The sequence below is a fragment of the Caretta caretta genome, chromosome 4, assembly GCF_965140235.1.
Source record: "Caretta caretta isolate rCarCar2 chromosome 4, rCarCar1.hap1, whole genome shotgun sequence".
NCBI classification, from domain to species: Eukaryota; Metazoa; Chordata; order Testudines; family Cheloniidae; genus Caretta; species Caretta caretta.
Window position 1 is genome coordinate 133,986,378 of NC_134209.1, and position 19,444 is coordinate 134,005,821.

The 19,444-nt window shown below is 43.1% G+C and overlaps 1 protein-coding gene across 2 annotated transcripts in view; it reads right to left on the minus strand.

Moving 5' to 3' along the window:
* The window catches only part of FAM193A (family with sequence similarity 193 member A), a 103,841-nt gene that overhangs the window by 63,207 nt on the left and 21,190 nt on the right, over window positions 1-19,444 (minus strand). Inside the window, exons 2-3 of one of the 2 annotated variants that reach the window (XM_048849035.2) lie at window positions 8,156-8,221; window positions 2,922-3,167 (exon numbers count right to left, since the gene is read on the minus strand). In XM_048849035.2, the coding sequence (XP_048704992.2) occupies window positions 2,922-3,167; window positions 8,156-8,221 (312 nt within the window). The remainder of the gene's footprint in view (window positions 1-2,921; window positions 3,168-8,155; window positions 8,222-19,444) is intronic. The other variant, XM_048849037.2, reaches the window with a different exon arrangement.

Below are 19,444 nucleotides of genomic sequence, written 5' to 3' on the forward strand. Positions count from 1 at the left end.
AGGTCCCCACATCTGTACCCTAGAGTTCAGAGTGGGGGAGGAACCTTGACAGAGACAAACATCTACAAGATCTTTATCAAGCATTCTTAAAACTATAATACCCACCCGGGGAAATAAGGAAACAGACAGACAACAAGACGGGTACCCAGAAGTCACCTACTAGAGGACAGGCCCAACAAGGAAAGTAACAGAACACCACTGGCCATCACCTACAGCCCCCAGTTAAAACCTCTCAAGCATATCATCAACAATCTACAATCTATCCTGGAAAACAATCCCTCACTCTCGCAGACCTTGGGAGGCAGGCCAGTCCTCACTTACAGACAGCCCCCCAACCTGAAGCAAATACTCACCAGCAATTACACACCACACCAACCCAGGAACCAATTCCTGGAACAAACCCTGTTGCCTACTCTATCCCCATATCTACTCTAGTGACACCATCACAGGACCCGGCCCAATCAGCCACACCATCCGGGGCTCATTCACTTGCACATCTACGAATGTGAAACATGCCATCATGTGCCAGCAATGCCCCTCTGCCACGTACATTGGCCAAACCGGACAGTCTCTACGTAAAAGAATGAATGGACACAAATCAGACATCAGAAATGGTAACATACAAAAGCCAGTAGGAGAACACTTCAGTCTGCCTGGACAGTCAATAACTGATTTAAAAGTAGCCATACTTCAAACACAAACTTCAAAGAGAAACTGCAGAGCTAAAATTCATTTGCAAATTTAACACCATTAATTTGAGCTCAAATAGGGACTGGGAGTGGCTGGCTCACTACAAAAGCAGTTTTCCCTCTCTTGGTATTGACACCTCCTCATCCATTATTGGGAGTGGACCACATCCACCCTGACTGAATTAGCCTTGTCAACACTGGTTCTCCACTTGTAAGGTAACTCCCTTCTCTTCATGTGTCAGTATATTTATGCCTGTATCTGTAATTTTCACTCCATGCATCTGAAGAAGTGGGTTTTTTTTACCCATGAATGCTTATGCCCAAATAAATCCGTTAGTCTTTGAAGTGCCACTGGACTCCTCGTTGTTCATTTGTGTGTGTGTTTCCTGTTTTAACCTTGCAAATAACTCATTTCCTTCCTTTGTTAATAAATCTTTAGCTAGTTTATTACAGTATTGGCTACAGGCATTGTCTTTGGTTTGAGGTCTGAGTACAATTGACTTGGGGTAAGTGACTGGTCCTTTGGGATTGGAAGTAACCTGAATATTATTGGGATTTTGGGTGTAACATGACCATTTATCACATCGTCCAGCTTGCCTGGTTTGCAAGATGGACTGGAATGCCCAAGGGGACTCTCTGTGACTCCATGGTAAAACTGTTACAGTGCTTTAGGAGTTCACACACTTGTCACCAAGTCAGTAACATCTAATTATAGAAAATTCAACCAGTTTGAGGTTTCTCCCCAGCTTTTTGACATTCTACCCTGAAGGTGGCACTCACAGTTATGAGCCACTGCAGACAGCATGACAAGTGTAATGGTTGCTAAATCTAGGGGCTTATATATTTTTATTTCACCTGACTTACTTGTAGTTTGATACAATTGCTTTCAACTTCTTTGTTATTCTTCAAAATTTGGTGTTCCTGGTGTCTGGTTCACTGTTTGTTCTTCCTCATTCCTTTCCAAGCCGAATTTAGAAGAAATGCCTAGGCCTTGTGACTTGGCCAAGACTGTCCTTTGAACCCACTGTTTTCTGCAACTTTTAGGAGAGGTCTAGAATTAAGCTACCTCCTCTCTGAAGATGGCCTGTCTATGGTAATTATCATAAATGTTGGCTAATGAGATGAGAAGTACATCAAACATTGTTTATGGTTAATATGGGTAAAATATGCTTAGGTCTAGCTTATTAACTTAAAACTCACATTATAGCTGAATTAGATTCCTTTTGTATAAAACAGATCACCGTTCTAAAACTGGCTTGTTGATTTATCAATAGATGCCCCTTGGTCCTTCAATATCAAGCTAGTTGGAAGTGTTACAGAATTCCATCCTAATCTAAAATATGGGACTTTAATAAAAACTCTATTCTATGATCTAGCAGAATTTTGCTCAGAATGCTTTTTCATCCTCTTTTCATTTACAGACCCTTAAAAAAAATGCCAAATGGAGGTCCAGACCCATTTTGGAAATCTTAAGATAGTCTGTGGACCGTCGGGGATCCATGGACCACAGATTGAAAGCCTCTGTCCTAGTATATTTTCTCCATGGTATATATGCATTGTTTCTGTATTACTTGGTGTACATGAGCTACCATTTAAAAAAGGAAAATTCAATTTAAAAGTTGTTAACATTTAAGAATTCAAACTTGAGTCTCAAATTAGTATACTGAATTTGAGAGTCTGCAGATGGCAGAAGTGTTCGTTGGCTGCATACCCTACAAAGAGGCATATGTTTAATAGCCTCTCTAAAGTGAGCAGAATGGATAAAAACAGAGACCTGAAGAAAAGTAGCAATGAAAGATAGTAACCTGAGAGGAAGAAAGAAAGGAGAAGCCTGAAGAACAGATGGGTGGCAAAACAGTCAAAGATCAGCATAAGTGGACAAAACAAGGTAAGAGTTGGGGGAAAGGATCATACAAAAAGGAATGGAAGAAGGTAAAAAGAATAAAATTGAGGGAAAAGGCAAAGAGTAGAAAAGAAAAGTTGAAAGGGCTTAACAAAAATCAATTAAAAGGATCCAAGACTGAATTCTATCTTATGGCCCAAAACGTTCTTAAGAGACTCATTTTCAAAGCTAGGGAACCATGTGACACATTCAGTTTCATTTCTAGAACAAAACTCCCTGGCAAATGCATACATTATAGGGATTTAAAAAAAAAAAAAAAAAAAAAAAAGCAAGCGTCTAGTCCATCATGGTATCATCTCAATTTAGTCAACTCATACACGGAAACTTACCACAAGAGATTGCTCTAGCGTGGCATGCCTCTCCTCCTTCTCGACTGTTCGTCGACAGTCTGGACACACCCACAGTGGAAGATGCAGCATACTATTTGCTTTTGGAGATGTAGAAAGTGCTGTTTTGCTAGAATTTTTAATCCCGCTCTCTGAAAGCAAGGTGTCTTTCCGTTCACTTCTACAAAGAAGACAATGCTCGCCTGTTGTATATGGTGCCCTTTGACCCAAGCCAAAAGTAAATGGAGTCTACAAACAAATATTTGAATAGACACAACTGGTTACTTCCATGCTTAACGGACAAAAAAAGTCATCTTTACATTTCTTATTCTACAAAGTATTCAGTAGGAGCAACAAAGTCTGTGTTAATACTTGATGCATGCTTTGGGTGCATTGAAACCCCAATGCTGAATATCCTATTAACATAGAACCTGGAAGGTCTTATTGCTATTATGAATAAGGCTCCATAATTACACATTTTATTTAAATAAAAATTTACTTTTGGAGGAATGCATTATAGCTTTCTACTATTAAATGATTCAAAGTTAAAATAGAAGGGAAAAATTGAACTCCTTTCACTAGTTTCAATGTTTATTGTTGTTTTTTGTATTAAAAGGGAAAGAAATTAGGAAAATATAATGGCTCCTTAGACTTCCTTCCCTTCTGTCTCCTACAGGCCCAGCTGCTCCTTCAGCATCAGCTGTGGCCCAAACACTTAACTAACTTGGCTATAAAGACTGGATTTAGCTTTTGCAAATCTGAAGTGGCTTACAGAGGGCCCCAAACTGCTTTGGAATGAAGTCATCTTAGCATTTTAAAGCTATTCCTTTCCTCCAGACCCTCCTCTGGACAGTGGATGTAAAAAGGAACAAGTTTCCAGCAATAAAATGCTTACTGTGCACTATCCAAAAATGGTGTATATAATGTGTCAGTATCAGAAAGGCCCAATAAATTGAGCACTGATTGTTCAAAGCTGCAGTCTATAGAGTCAAGCATCAATTCCCTTACCTATCTGGTCATAGATTCCAAGATCAGAAGGGGCCATTGTGATAATCTAACCTGACCTCCTATACAACACAGGCCATAGAACTTTCCTAAAATAAATTCCTAGAGCGTATCTTTTAGAAAAAACATCCAATCTTGATCAAAAAAAAAAAAAAAAATCAGTGATGGAGAATCCACTAGGACCCCTGGCAAAAACTGTTCTACCGATTAGTTACCCTGACTGTTCAAAATGTGTGCCTTATTTCAATTTTGAATTTGTTGAGCTTAAACTTCCAGCCATTAGATCTTATTATACCAGTCTCTGCTAGATTGAAGAGCTTAGTATTTGTTCCCCATCTAGATACTCAGACTGTGATCAAGTCATTCCTTAACTTGCTCTCTATAAAACTAAATAGATTGAATTCCTAGAGTGTCACTATAAGACATGTTTTCTAATCCTTTAATCATTCTCATGGTGGTTCTCTGAATCCTCTCCTATTAGTCAACATCCTTTTTTGGATTGTGGACACCAGAACTGGAGACAGTATTTTAGCAGCAGGCACATCAATGCCAAATACAGAGGTAAAACCTCCCTACTCCCACTCAAGATTCCAGTTTATGCAACCAAGGATCACATTAGCCCTTTTGGACACAGCCTCACACTGAGAACTCATGACAGTGGAGGAATAGGGACACTCAGGAATTTTGGGTTCTAGTCAAGATTATGGAAGGGAGTGTTCTCTAGCGGTCACACACCCTTCAGGCCCTGTTTCCTCACAAGCCTGACTTCTTCTGCCCATCGAGTCCGTGCTAGTCTTCCTTTCCTACCCCACTGACTCTCAGCCATCCATTCTCCCCAGCACCCAGTCCCAGTCTCCTCATCCAACTGCCATTTTCCCACTTGCTCCCATTTCCCTGCACCACCCCCATCCTAAGCTCCCAGTCTATCTTCCTCTTCCCCACTCTTAGCCAGGGAGGGAAGACTGGGTTTGGCTGGGCAATCTGTCTGATCTTAGTCTCCCCCTAGCAGCTGGTTTCTGCCCGCCTCCCAGTCTTCATAATCAGTCCCAGCATCACTGCTTCCAGTCTCAGTCTCCCTGCAAACGGCTTGGCTAAATCTACTCTCTCTGGCACCCATAGTACTGGAGAGAGAGAGAGAGAGAGAGAGACATTCCCTGCTTTCAGTTCTAGTTCCTGGCACCACAGCAGCCTGCGGCATTGAGTGTAACAACTACAGGGATAGTCCTGCTCATCCCCTGCAGCCCTGGGTTGGTGCAGATAAAATCTTCAAAGAATTCAGCTGCCAAACTGTAACAAGTCACTACTGAGCTCGTGTAATTTCAGATTTTTCAAAAGCTTATAACTGAATGAGATTTGGGTGGTGTTTCCAGGGAAGATCATGGGGCACATCTCTGACATAAAGGCCATCCCCTACCAAATTTCAAAGCCTTTCTTCAAAGCATGGAAGCACTAGGGATTCCCAATGCCCTTAGGTGTTTGTATTTTTTAAAAAAAAACACACATCGCCAAATACAACACTTCAGCATTAACAAATAGCCAGTACAGTTTTGGAAACATATTGAAAGTTTGCAACATTAGAGTACAGCTGGATCTCTGACACTCACTTCGGCACAACAAGAGGATCATATCAAGATGTAGACTAATCTTATTTGTGTTCCACTAACCCTACTCTCTTCCTCACTGCAGCAACAACCTCCATCCCCTAATGCTGCCATCTGAAGAGAATCTGCCTGTATTTTCCTCACTGCAGCATCAGGCAGCCCAAATGCCAGGAACAGAAGATTCACAGAGCTGAGACTAGCATCAAAAGCTTCCTAAAGCCATTCTGGAAGGTGGGTGTGAAGGAAGAATTAACAAGCCCAAACCTTCATAAGAACACAGTGATTTCAGATAGTCATGTTCCATCAATCCTCTCCACCTACCCACAAACTTTCTCCAGGAAGTAGAAGGTCCTAAGGCAGTGGTGGGCAACCTGTGGGCCACATGTGGCCCATCAGGGTAATCTGATTGCAGGAACAGCAAACTGCGGCCACTGGGAGTTGCGGGGGGCCATGCCTGCAGACGGTCAACGTCAGCAAAATGTCTTGTGGCCTGCAATCAGATTACCCTAATGGGCCACATGTGGCCCACAGGTTACCCACCACTGTCCTAAGGTGTTTAGCCAGCTTTTTTCACTACCTGTGAAATTGTCCACAAGGTCACCTGCCTCCTCTTGATCCTACCTGCAAGCTGCAGACACCTCACCACTTCCTGCCATAGTAAGTTGCCTTAGGGGAAAAGGAGAAAAGCATTGTCCTCATGCAAACTCCCACTGGAGGGACTTTTGAGAGTGAAGAGGCCCCCTTTGTGTCTCCTTATGAGCTAGGCTTGGCTTGTCCCTTCATTGGCTCTGCGCAGTCAAACAACAGATTTCAAAAGCAGCAAAGTTAGTCAGCCACTCTTTCTAGGAGGGCTTTCCTGGACCCACCCCTTCACGCAACAGTTGGGTCTTGCGGATACTTGGAACCAGTCTGAAAAGCTTGCAGCAGGTGGCCTGGCTGCTCATCTCCTTGTTCAAGATTATTTTTTTCAGAAGTCAGGCTGTCTCCCTGCTGCTGCCATGAGGATCTGTGCAGAGCTATTTACCAGTAGATCCTTATGGACAGCAGCAGCAGCAGGGTTTCTTGCCCCCAGAAAGGAAGACAGAAGTGTAATGATCTCAAACAATAATTAAAAGGTATGTATCAACACATCCTGACCTTCAACCTTTTAAATAGGTTAAGGTCAGGGAAGCTGGCCTCCAACCTTCCTATACAAGGATTTGTAGATTCAGTCTAGATTGTTGCATTGTAGTACAAGGAAAAATAAAACTAGTCAGTACTATTTAAAGGAGAACCACCACCACAAACAGCAGGAACAATAATTTCAAAGGCTGGCCATCTAGAAGATTCCCTTTGTTTATATTTACAGCACAGTTTTAAACGTTGAACTACAAACATTTGGTTCATAAAACAAGAAACATCACTTGATATTCAGAAAGAGAGGTGGGGCGAATTATACGCAGTGGTAGTTTCTAAACTATTTTGTATTCTAACAAAATTAACCTTTACCATCTTGACTATGGGCAATCCGAGATGCCAACTTCCTGTTACTTCTGCCACAGTAAAATTGCAACTAGTCTCAAACATATCTTGAAGCAAATCAATCAATTCTAAACCCCTACTTTCATATCTTTGCAACTTTCTCAGAAACATGAGGCTGAAATCTCTCATGCTTTCTCGCAGCCCAAAGGTGGAGAGTGCATGCATACTTGTATGTGAAAGCATCCACAATAACAGTTGAGCTCTTTTTCAATTACATGAACTTTAATCTAGATCCATACACCTGTACATTTCACATTTTCGAGGTAAAAAGTGTACACTTGGGGGGGGAAAAAGTTTGCACTTTGCTAATCAAATTTCAAAACCTGCCATAGCCTTCAATGAGGAAGAGTATCTGATGTCCGTAGAAGTTTGCTTATAATTTTATTTGTTAACAAATTTGGAAGAACAGAAATGTCAGCATTACTTAAATGGAATATCTATTTAAGTTTGTTTCCAAGAAGAATTCTCTTTTTGTCTTCAGAACAAAATTAACATGACGCTAAAGTCGAGATAATAATTTAAAGTTTTCCCTATCCATGTTTCCACCTCAAAGATTATTAGCTCAATAATTGTTTTAAAATCTAGTTTACTTTTCACCATTCATGCTGTCATTTTTGTACTTTGTTAGCTTGCACAACAAAACCATTTAGTGAGTTTCATAAGCACATTGCTATTTGGGATATAAATCTTCCAGGAATTTTTTTACATTGTTTCATGAAAATAAAAATTCTGTTAGGGTTTGTAATACTTTAGTATTTGATTCAGCATCAAGGTAGTCTATCCTTACAGTGCTGCACTAGTGCAGCTGCACCGCTGTAGTGCTTGGTGAAGACGCTACCTATGCTAACAGAAGAGCTTCTCCTGTTGACGTAGGTACTCCATCTCCCCAAGAGGGGATAGAACCCTCCCCTCAACATAGCACTGTCTACAACGGGAGCTTGGTCGGTATAACTTTTTAGGGTAGACCAGGGCTACCACGGACTTCAGCGAACAGAGTCAAGCCCTAAAACCTATATTAATGAGGTCTCCGCCGCATATTTGCACTTCAGTACTTCTTCCATAAATAAATCGTTCAATGACTATTGACCAACCAAACTTGACTGTACCTACCTGAGAAACACCTGTGAACTCTGATCCAACAGAACTGACTGTAAACTGGGTACCATTTAATGAAACCTAGAAAACAACAAGAGTAGACTGATTATAACAGCTAAGTATTTTTTGTTTTTTACTGCATCTTGGAGAGAATGGCACTTGCTACCACCACAATTGAGCCTATATCTATAGCATTACAAGCCTTTTTCGAGAGGACTTGACAGAGACATTTTTTCCCCTTGTGATAAAATTCTCCAGATACAGGAGTTAATAATGTGGACATTTCAAAGTACAGCAGTATGAGTAGGAACTGAATGGATCTATTACAAATGCAATTCAAACACCAAATATAGAGCAAAGTCACCCAGTGAAATGGATATAAGGACCAAAAATATGATTGCCTGTTTGCTCAAGTTTCCGGGTTCATGTAGGCCTTTCATTAACTGTTCTCGTTTTTGTATTTTTATCATCTTAATTTACAAAAGTTTCACCTTTTTGGAGGTTCTGCATAATATAGCTTAGAAAAATAGGTTTTCACATATTAGCTAAGCAAAATTCTTCCCCTCAGAAAAACATTTTGAAATTAGATAATATATTTTAAGGCCAGAAGGAACTACTTGGATCATCTAGGCCAATCTGCATAACACAGGCCACAGAATTTCATCCAGTAATACCTGCATTAAGCCCGTAGTCTCAAGTTTAACCAGAAGTTATTTTCCACCCTCCTCTCCATACACACTGAACTAAGCATTGCCTGATAAGCCACAAGTGACACTATATGTCACCAAACCCAAATAAAGTGAAAATAGGACACAACAATAAGTCAATGACAACACTCAAGAAAGAGGATGATCTGGTTATGAAATTATCTAAGAACAAGATTTCAATTCATTTGTGAGAGAAACAAAGTGCACTGCAGGGAGGGTGAGAGGGGAACTTTCAAATGTCAGTTCTTTTCAGTGGGTTTTTACTGGGGGAGAGGAAGGAGACTTATCCCCATTCCCTTCTCTTTGTTTGGGTATTGCCCACCCTCTGAGATTTCAGACAGGTCTTCACTTTATTTTCATCAGCCCCCTGTCCCCTTTTCCCATTTCTGTTTATCCCTTTTTGTTTCCCTCACTGCACTATGTAACATTAAGTGAGATTAGTATGATAAGGAGCTAACTAAATACGACACCTCTTACTTAAGAGAAGCATGTATTTGTATCAGATCTGGTCACTTAAGTGAACAGAATATTCTTTTATTCCTGCTAGCCACAGAGACCATGGACTTACAGTATGAGCTAGAGTCTATTATTCCTGCACATCAACAGAACTAGGAATTTCTGACCAATGATGCCTACTCACTGGATGGCCTTGAATAAAGATTTCTACTAACTCTTCTCCCTCCTACCAGTAAAAAAAGTGGCTCAATGCCTTACTCACAAGAGATGCTGCAAAGATTAGTGATTTCACAATACCCTGATAATGTTAAACTCTACTGTTACAGGCTATTAGTGACACTGACAAGGCCCAACGACCATATGGCTTAACAGACTTAAATTATTCAGCACTGTCCGTCCCCTAGTCCAATTCAAACAGTAGCGGGGGGCAAGCGATCTCTATTTTGACATGAAGTTTAATTGGACAAGGTCAAAAAATTTTTTTTCAGTGTATTGCTGATTTTTGTATTTACAATGAAGAACTGCATTAGTTGTCTCAGCAAATCTGGAGGCTCTAACAGCTGAATCGGAGCAAGTGAAGCTTGACAGCCACGAAGGTGTGGTAGCTTAAGTTTTTGGCATTCAGGTGGTTGCTTGCCCAAAAAAGGAGGGGGAAGAAAGCTCTGCATCCCCTCTGAAGTATCAAAAGCCCAGCAGGGTTTTACATTGGTGAAGGAGGAGTCCCTCCCTAGTTTTTCTAGTTTTACAATCAGATTTACCTATTTGAAAATTCTTCTCTGTTGTGAGAAAGATTCACACGAGGAGGTAATACACCCTGTCACAATCCTGCACTGGTGAGGCGAAGGTTAAGGAGCTGCTCTAGACACAGGAAGCCACACCCCCTCGTCTCTGCTTGGCATGCTCCCAGGGGCAGGAGCATTCAAAAGGGAGCAGGTCAGCTCAGTCTGAGCTGACTGAGGAGGAGAGCAGTTGGGTGCAGCCGCCTCCTGCCAAGAAGCTGCTGGGACTGAGTCTATCTAGCCAATCTTCTGGAGCAGAGGGCAACGACTTGCTGTTGCCAGGGGAAGGAGCTCCAGAGATGAACCTGGGAGGAAGGTAGGAAGACCGAACTGTGACATCAACGGAGGTACAGGAAACAGGTAAGAAGTGATCCACGGAGAGGGAGTAAGGGTAATGGATTTTAGGCCATGTATACGTCCTACTGCTTTGAAGGGCCCTGGGTCGGAACCCAGTGGAGTAGGGTGGACCTGGGTTTCCTACCCCCCCTCTGGGGACTGTAGCCGCTAGGCAGAGTGGCCCTTGACTCTGGCTGCTGGGACACACTCTCACGAACTGCAGCAGCTAGGCAAAGCGGCCCTGGACATCCATCACTAGGCAGTACTGCCAGCCTGCCCACAGAGGCACTCCCCAACAAGAGGGGAAAGAGTGAAACTAAGTGCACAGGAAGTGCTATCAAAAGTACAAAATAGGAATAAAGACAATTTCCCTTTTCCATTAGTTAATGTTATTTGTAACAAGTTTAGTAGCATGATTAAGTGGGCATTCCTTTAACCTTTTTCTTGTTAAAATTTAGCTTCTAGAGCACAGTTATGGGATAAACTATTCAATAGTATAATCTCAATATACATAGAACATAAAAGAAGGATAGTCCCTACTACAACCAATGTGCTTGTAACCATCTAGCTTGCAGGATTTGGAGAACACTAACTCGGTAATTGGCATTTATACATACATTACTCCTGAGGGCATTCTGTGCCAAAAAAAAATAATAATAAAAATTCTGCACACAGAATTTTAAAATTCTGTGAATTTTATTTGACAAATAAATGTGGAGGCTCCAGCACGGCATTGGGGAGCACAGGCCACTGACTGCACAAAGGTAGGAGATCACTGTGCAGCTCCTCCGGGGACATGGACTCAGTAGTGAGGCTGCAACCAACCCTGACACAGTACAAGGACTGAGTCTGCCCCAGAAACACACCAGGGCCTAGCCCCTCTGTGACAGGTGCACCATGTGTGGGCAGGCAGGCTCAGCAAGGCACGATCCAAGTGTGGGGTCCAGGTGTAGGTTAAGAGGCTTCTGTGTGGGGCAATCTGGGTGTGAGCAGCTCAGTGGGGGATCTGGGTGCTGGGTGGGATCTGGATGCACAGGTGCTTGTTGGGGAGCTCTGGGTGCAACAGTAATGGGACTCTCGGGGGGTCCAGGTGAAGGTGGTTGGAGCTCAGTGGCAGGGGTTGGGTGTGGGAGAGAGAACTTGGCAGGGGGGTATGGGTGTGGGGTGTCAGTGGAGAGTCCAGATGCAGCTGGTTGGGGCTCAGTGGGGCTTGTTGGGGTGGTCCAGGTACATGGGGAGTGGAACTCATCGGAAAGGGGGCGTGTTTCTGAGTGTGGGAGGTGAGGCTCAGTGGGAGGGTCTGGGTATGAGGGGATCTGGATGCAGAGGGGTTGGGCAGATGGGGGAGCAGCTCCCTCTATAGGGATCCCTCCCCCTGCAGCTCAGGAGCGACAGGTGCAAGAAGCTGGGGTGAGGGGGAGAGGGGAGTTTGCAGAGCTTCGTTCAGCCGAGGTAGAAATTTGCGGGTGGGTCTTTGGTCGGCCCAGACTAGCAGCTGAGCCCAGTGGAGGGTAGGAACCATCAGCTGGGTCTTCCCTAGTTCTGCCTCTTGCCCCACAGTGATTTACATCTCTGCTGGCTGCCCTGGGCCCCCAAAACATACCGCTGGAAAGGGTCGCATGACCGCTCTTGTGGCTTCTCTTTGCTTTCCCGTCAGTCATTTTTCTGCGGGGAAGCAAAGAAATCTGTGGGGGAAGTAAATTCTGCACATACAAGGTTAGACATGGGTCATAATTTGCTGACTGCTATCAACGATAATGAAGGGGTGATTTTATCAGAGCTTCAGTGAGTTGACCACCAAGTTACAGATTCTGAAATTCTATCTTAGCTCATTTTAAAATGATAAAACAATGCTGAATCAAATAGATGTGCCAGAAAATGAAAAGTGAGTGACTTATCCATGTTTGGTGGAAGTACAGGAGAATAGAAAACTTGCAGACAGGCCTTCTTAATCTGACATTCTCATTACTAAGCTCCAGAACAGTTTTATAGAAGAGTTTGGTTTTGTAACTTACAATTTTCAGACAGCAGTAGACAAATGTGTAAGTTAATCTTTCAATTTCCAAAATCTTTTCAATGGAAGACAGACATTTAAGAAAGTTGGAGCAAAGCTTTTTTACAAATATTAACAGTACTACATTATTACAAAAAATGCAAAACTATTTATGGAAAGAGTGTTTAAGGTGACAGTAGCCAAATAGCAGAGTTAGTCATATCAGAGGGGTAGCTGTGTTAGTCTGTATCCACAAAAACTACGCGGGGCCACTGGACTCCTATCTGTTAGTCGTATCAGAACAGCCTATTTCACTCCTAAGTAGCTAACAGCTACTTAAGAGTGCATATATTCTTTATGAACGAACACAGTGCTGAGGTGAGTACTATATTGGGAAAAGAGGAAAATGTGTGCTATTCAATCAATGAATGTTCTGATATAAGAAAGTTATAAAAGTTAGAGTTGAGTATGTTGCCATCAAATAGCATTAGGACAGGTAGCACACCCTGAGGAAAGGATATGCTATCAAGTGTAAATTCAGGCTGGTGAAAATAACGTAAGACTGCCACATATGGCCTTATTTTGATATTCTAAATATCACACAGGATTAATAGATTTCAAAGTTGTTTTCCCTCTGACTAAAGTAGTAAAACCACTATCCAGCAAGCTTTTTAAAAAAATGTTAAGACAATAGAGGAGTCTTTCCCTCTTTCTGTGATAAAGACAAGATTTAAATCAGATATCTGATGAACCCATTAATCAGAATGTTTTATTTATGCCACTTGCTACACCACCTATGCTTTTTAAACCAACCGTATTAGAGTTCTACTTTGAGGCTGAGCTCTCTCCACTCTAACCTTCTTTCAGAACTAAATCTTCAGTTCTAACTAACACTTTGCAGAATGGTACAAACAGAAATTTAAGTTTTTGGATTAGAAATAAGAAATTTATTGGGTTTTTATCTACAGGGACTTCACTATCTACAACTGGTCCTGTTGACATTTACCAGCCTGACTGAAGCTTAGCACAAGTCACACACGGTTTCAGAGGTCCTGAAAACCTCTCAGGAAAATTTAAGACAACACCTACAACAAACCCATGCATCCTCTTGGATGGATGAGACAACACTGAACAACTGTGTCCACTACCATAACAACTCAATGTCTCCTTTCAGAGTAGCAAGCCTAGTAAATATCCCTGAAAAAGCGCAAAAAGGAAGTCCTGACAACCAGAGGCCTGCTCTCAGTGCTCACACTGTTCCACCATGAGTGCTGTGTTACTAATTAAATATGATAACAGTATATTACCTTCAATCATCTTTTTCCAACAGAATCCATAGGGCAGCACTAGTCTGAACTACTACTCTTCAGTAAGGGTCCCTACCTACCAAGTAACAAGGATCCACCCTGTCCCCAATCGATTCTCTTCATCTACTTACAGCCACCTTCAGTATCTACTTGAGACCACCAGAAGTAGTAAAGTCACCTTGTGGACTCTGGTACCAATAATATGCCACAGGTACTCTGCTGTACATCTGATCTTCCACAGATGCAGCTTAAAGCATCACAGATGTTACCAGGACCATCCCTAGCTCCCATGACTCCCAGCTACACTGCTGGCGAGTGCTGGGGGGCAGTTCCCCCTCCCCCGAAGCCTGGGAGCCAAGGGAGAGGAGCAGGCTGGGGCTGGGTCACTCCACTTCCTGCAGGAAGTGGCCAGCCCCCGTCCCCCACGGACACCTGGGGCCAGCCCCTCCCTGCTCCCCCCCACGGAGGCCTGGGGCCCAACATGCCCCGACACAGAGGCCTGAGGCCAGTCCCCTCCCCACCCACCCCCCGGCTCATGACCACAGAGGCCTGGGGCCCCAGGCTGCTCTGCTCCCCGGCTCAGGGGGAGAGGGCAAACCGCCCCCCAGCACTCGCTGGTGGCACGGCTGGGAGCCAGGGGAGTGGAGCAGGCTGGGGCCAGGTCCCTCCACTTACCATGTGATGAGTGCAAGGTCGGGCCTGGCTGCAATCTTCAGGGGAGTGGGGACAGGGCTGGGGTGGGGCAGAGGCACGGGCTTTGGGGAAGATCCGGAGCAGGGGCTGGAGCAACACAGAGCTGCGCAGGGCACCACGAAATTTGGTGACCCAAATTCCCTGGTGCCCTATGCAGCTGCGTTCTTTACATATGGGTAATGACAGCCCTGGATGTTACAATGCTTACAGGAAATCAGCACCAATATTCTACCCTTTCTCTAGGCTTTTTTTTTTTTTTAGTGTTTCTCCCCAGCTACTAGCTCTAGTGCCTAACTCTGCTGCAACTCAGTATTCTGAAGCACAAGTAGAATGGAACTGAATAGATTTCACTTCTGCTTTCAGGGTTCTCAGTAGTATCCATGCAAACAAACTCTGGGCTGAAGCTATACAGTGGCCCTGGTTTGCCATTCCCAGCCAATGGGAGCTGTGGGAAGTGGTGCAGGCTGCAGGGACGTGCTGGCCACTGCGTCCCAAAGTTCCCATTAGCCGAGAGCGGCAAACTGCGGCCACGCCTGTGGACAGTCAATGTAAACAAACTGTCTCATGGCCCACCAGCCTCAGGCTGCCCACCACTGGACTAGATGATCATACTGGTTCCTTCTTGCCTTGAAATCTATGACTTGGAAGACTTAGGACATAGCACTGGCTCACATGCTGGGCATTCTAAAAATAATGTTCCAAATTCCATAACAAATATGAAGGTTTTAAATGAATGTTTAGACTCTGCAGAAAACAGTCTGGGAAAGCTTCCTGCTCATTGGGCAAGTCAGTTTTTTCAAGAATTCAGCATCATACTTGTTTTAAAAATCACCCATGAAAATGCCACAATCCCAACAAGACAGTGAGCTATATGCATAAACCAGGTTACATAAAAAAGGCGTTGATTAATCAGTGTTCTGGAGGGACAACTCCTCATGTCACCCATTACCCCTAATGACGTCACATACGCGTTAAAAGAGGGTTGACAGATTAAAGCCCTCAGGTTAGATAAGCAGTTATTTAATTATTTAATATGCAATGCTTCTGAAAGCTTTTAAGTCTTATAGAGGTACTGCTGCCATAAAACTGCCCAACTGTAGGGATGCATATTAAAAAAATTATGTTAAAAACACAGCAAGATCTCTTTACATTTACACCCTATATTATGAAAGGTGCAAGGCCTAAGAAATCCAGTTTGTCACAACATTGTTTTTTTATAGTTCTCTCAGCTTGCACAATGAAAAAAATCAGTGAAGCCAGTTTCATTACCAGGTTCATAGTTTCTAACCACTTAAAAACCACAGTTTTAAAAACATTTAAATTTGTCTTTTATTTTGATTTTAGTGAGTACATTTCTTTTGCTCTTCAGTAATATAGAAGTCTTTAGAACATTTAAATTTGGGGCCCATTTAAGACTGCATCCCTTGAAGGGCCAACATCCCAAAATAAATTTTTCAGCAGTGGCAATCAAAACTAGAGCTTCAGCTCTCCCATGTATTATCATAGTTTGTTGACAAAGTAGTGCAATAATACTTGGTTGTTGCAATAATGGTCTTTGTCCTTCATATTTAAATAAAGAGCTCTGGAAAACTGTAGGTTATTGGTAAAAAAAGTGTCCACAAAAAACAGACTGAGAACTAGTAGATGTTTTAATTAAGAAAGGCGACACTATAGGTGTGCATTTCTGGGTGATAATTGCTCACCTCAGATGGCGATGAACAGAAGGCAGAGTTATTTCTGCTAACACATACTCGTCAGTGTCTCACTACTATAGCGTAGAAACTAGCAAAACAAAACAAAAAAACCCAAAAAGAATATTTACTGGTTGCTAATGTCATAAGTATGACTACAGTCAATCAAAAGACATAGTGCTAAAGGCATCTCATAAAATGACAGAGTTCCTTGATCTATATAAGGGATTTCAGAGTTCCTAAGAGTCAGTGAAATCTGCTACAAAACAAAACACTAAGATTTCAGCAGAAACTTAAAGCAATATAAATTGCAAGAAGTGTCAATGTATTTACTAATTATTTTGAAGTGTGCCAGGGTGACTAGGTTTCATTCCAAGCATTAATGTTAACAATCAATCCACAAGAATTAAGCTGTGAAAGAGACAAATCTGTTTAAGGACCATCTCTTGTGAAGAAACCATGCTTTTCAGGGAAGTCAACAATTCCTTATATCTTAGAATCATAGAACTGGAATGGACCTCCAGAGGTCTTTTAGTCCAGTCCCCTGCACTAAAGGCAGGACTAAGTATTATCTAAACCATCACAGAATCATAGAATATCAGGGTTGGAAGGGACCTCAGGAAGTCATCTAGTCCAACCCCCTGCTCAAAGCAGGGCCGATCCCCAACTAAATCATCCCAGCCAGGGCTTTGTCAAGCCTGACCTTAAAAACCGCTAAGGAAGGAGATTCCACCACCTCCCTAGGTAACGCATTCCAGTGTTTCACCACCCTCCTAGTGAAAAAGCTTTTCCTAATATCCAACCTAAACCTCCCCCACTGCAACTTGAGACCATTACTCCTCATTCTGTCATCTGCTACCACTGAGAACAGTCTAGATCCATCCTCTTTGGAACCCCCTTTCAGATAGTTGAAAGCAGCTACCAAATCCTCCCTCATTCTTCTTTTCCACAGACTAAACAATCCCAGTTCCCTCTGCCTCTCCTCATAACTCATGTGTTCCAGTCCTCTAATCATTTTTGTTGCCCTCTGCTGGACATGTTCCAATTTTTCCACATCCTTCTTGTAGTGTGGGGCCTAAAACTGGACACAGAACTCCAGATGACGCCTCACCAATGTCGAAGAGAGGGGAACGATCACGTCCCTCGATCTGCTGGCAATGCCCCTACTTATACAGCCCAAAATGCCATTGGCCTTCTTGGCAACAACGGCACACTGTTGACTCATATCCAGCTTCTCGCCCCTAGGTCCTTTTCTGCAGAACTGCTGCCTAGCCATTCGGTCCCTAGTCTGTAGCGGTGCATGGGATTCTTCCGTCCTAAGTGCAGGACTCTTCACTTGTCCTTGTTTAACCTCATCAGATTTCTTTTGGCCCAATCCTCCAATTTGTCTAGGGCCCTCTGTATCCTATCCCTACCCTCCAGCGTATCTACCTCTCCTCCCTGTTTAGTGTCATCTGCAAAACTTGCTGAGGGTGCAATCCACACCATCCTCCAGATCATTTATGAAGATATTGAACAAAACCGGCCCCAGGACCGACCCTTGGGGCACTCCACTTGATACTGGCTGCCAACTAGACATGGAGCCATTGATCACTGCCCGTTGAGCCCGACAATCTAGCCAGCTTCCTATCCACCTTATCGTCCATTCACCCAGCCCATACTTCCATAACTTGCTGGCAAGAATACTTGTGGGAGACTGTGTCAAAAGCTTTGCTAAAGTCAAGGAACACCACGTCCACTGCTTTCCCCTCATCCATAGAGCCAGTTATCTCGTCATAGAAGGCAATTAGATTAGTCAGGCATGACTTTCCCTTGGTGAATCCATGCTGACTGTTCCTGATCACTTTCCTCTCCTCTAAGTGCTTCAGAATTGATTCCTTGAGGACCTGCTTCATGACTTTTTCCAGGGACTGAGGGGAGGCTGACTGGCCTGTAGTTCCCAGGATCCTCCTTCTTCCCTTTTTTAAAGATGGGCACTACATTAGCCTTTTTCCAGTTATCCAGGACCTCCCCAGATCGCCATGAGTTTTCAAAGATAATGGCCAATAACTCTGCAATCACTTCTGCCAATTCCTTTAGCACTCTCCAATGCAGCGCATCCGGCCCCATGGACTTGTGCTTGTCCAGCTTTTCTAAATAGTCCCAAACCACTTCTTTCTCCACAGAGGGCTGGTCGCCTCCTCCCCATGCTGTGCTGCCCAGTGCAGTAGTCTGGGAGCTGACCTTGTTTGTGAAGACAGAGGCAAAAAAAGCATTGAGTACATTAGCTTTTTCCACATCCTCTGTCACTAGGTTGCTTCCCTCATTTAGTAAGGGGCCCACATTTTCCTTGACTTTCTTCTTCTTGCTAACATACCTGAAGAAACCCTTCTTGTTACTCTTAACATCTCTTGCTAGCTGCAACTCCAGGTGTGATTTGGCCTTCCTGATTTCACTCCTGCATGCCCGAGCAATATTTTTATACTCATCCCTGGTCATTTGTCCAATCTTCCACTTCTTGTAAGCTTCTTTTTTGTGTTTAAGATCAGCAAGGATTTCACTGTTAAGCCAAGCTGGTCGCCTGCCATATTTACTATTCTTTCTGCACATCGGGATGGTTTGTCCCTGTAACCTCAATAAGGATTCTTTAAAATACAGCCAGCTCTTCTGGACTCCTTTCCCCCTCATGTTATTCTCCCAGGGGATCCTGCCCATCAGTTCCCTAAGTTTGTCAAAGTCTGCTTTTCTGAAGTCCAGGGTCTGTATTCTGCTGCTCTCCTTTCTTCCTTGTGTCAGGATCCTGAACTCGACCATCTCATGGTCACTGCCTCCCAGGTTCCCACAACTATGATTCAAGGAAATAATTTAGGTCATTAGCTCAATAGCCTGAGCAGCAAAAATTGATAAAGGTTTCAGTGGTAGCTGTGTTAGTCTGTATCAGCAAAAAAACGAGGAGTCCTTGTGGCACCTTAGAGAGAGTAACAAATTTATTTGGGCATAAGCTTTCATGGGCTAGAACCCACTTCATCAGATGTATGGAGTAAAAGATACAGGGGCAGGTATAAATACATGAAAGGATATGGGTTGCTTTACCAAGTGTTAGGTCAGTCTAATGAGCTAAATCAATTAACAGCAGGATACCAAGGGAGGAGAAATTTTTTTTCTTTTGAAGTGATAAGAGAGTGGCCCATTACAGACAGTTGACAAGAAAGTGAGAACAACAGTAGGGAGAAATTAGTATTGGGGAAATTAAGTTTAGGTTTTGTAATGACCCACCTACTCCATATGGTGTGTGGAAAGAGAAAGTTCCAACAATTTAAAAAAAACAATCACATACACGAAACCCTAAGCTTCTGAACAGAG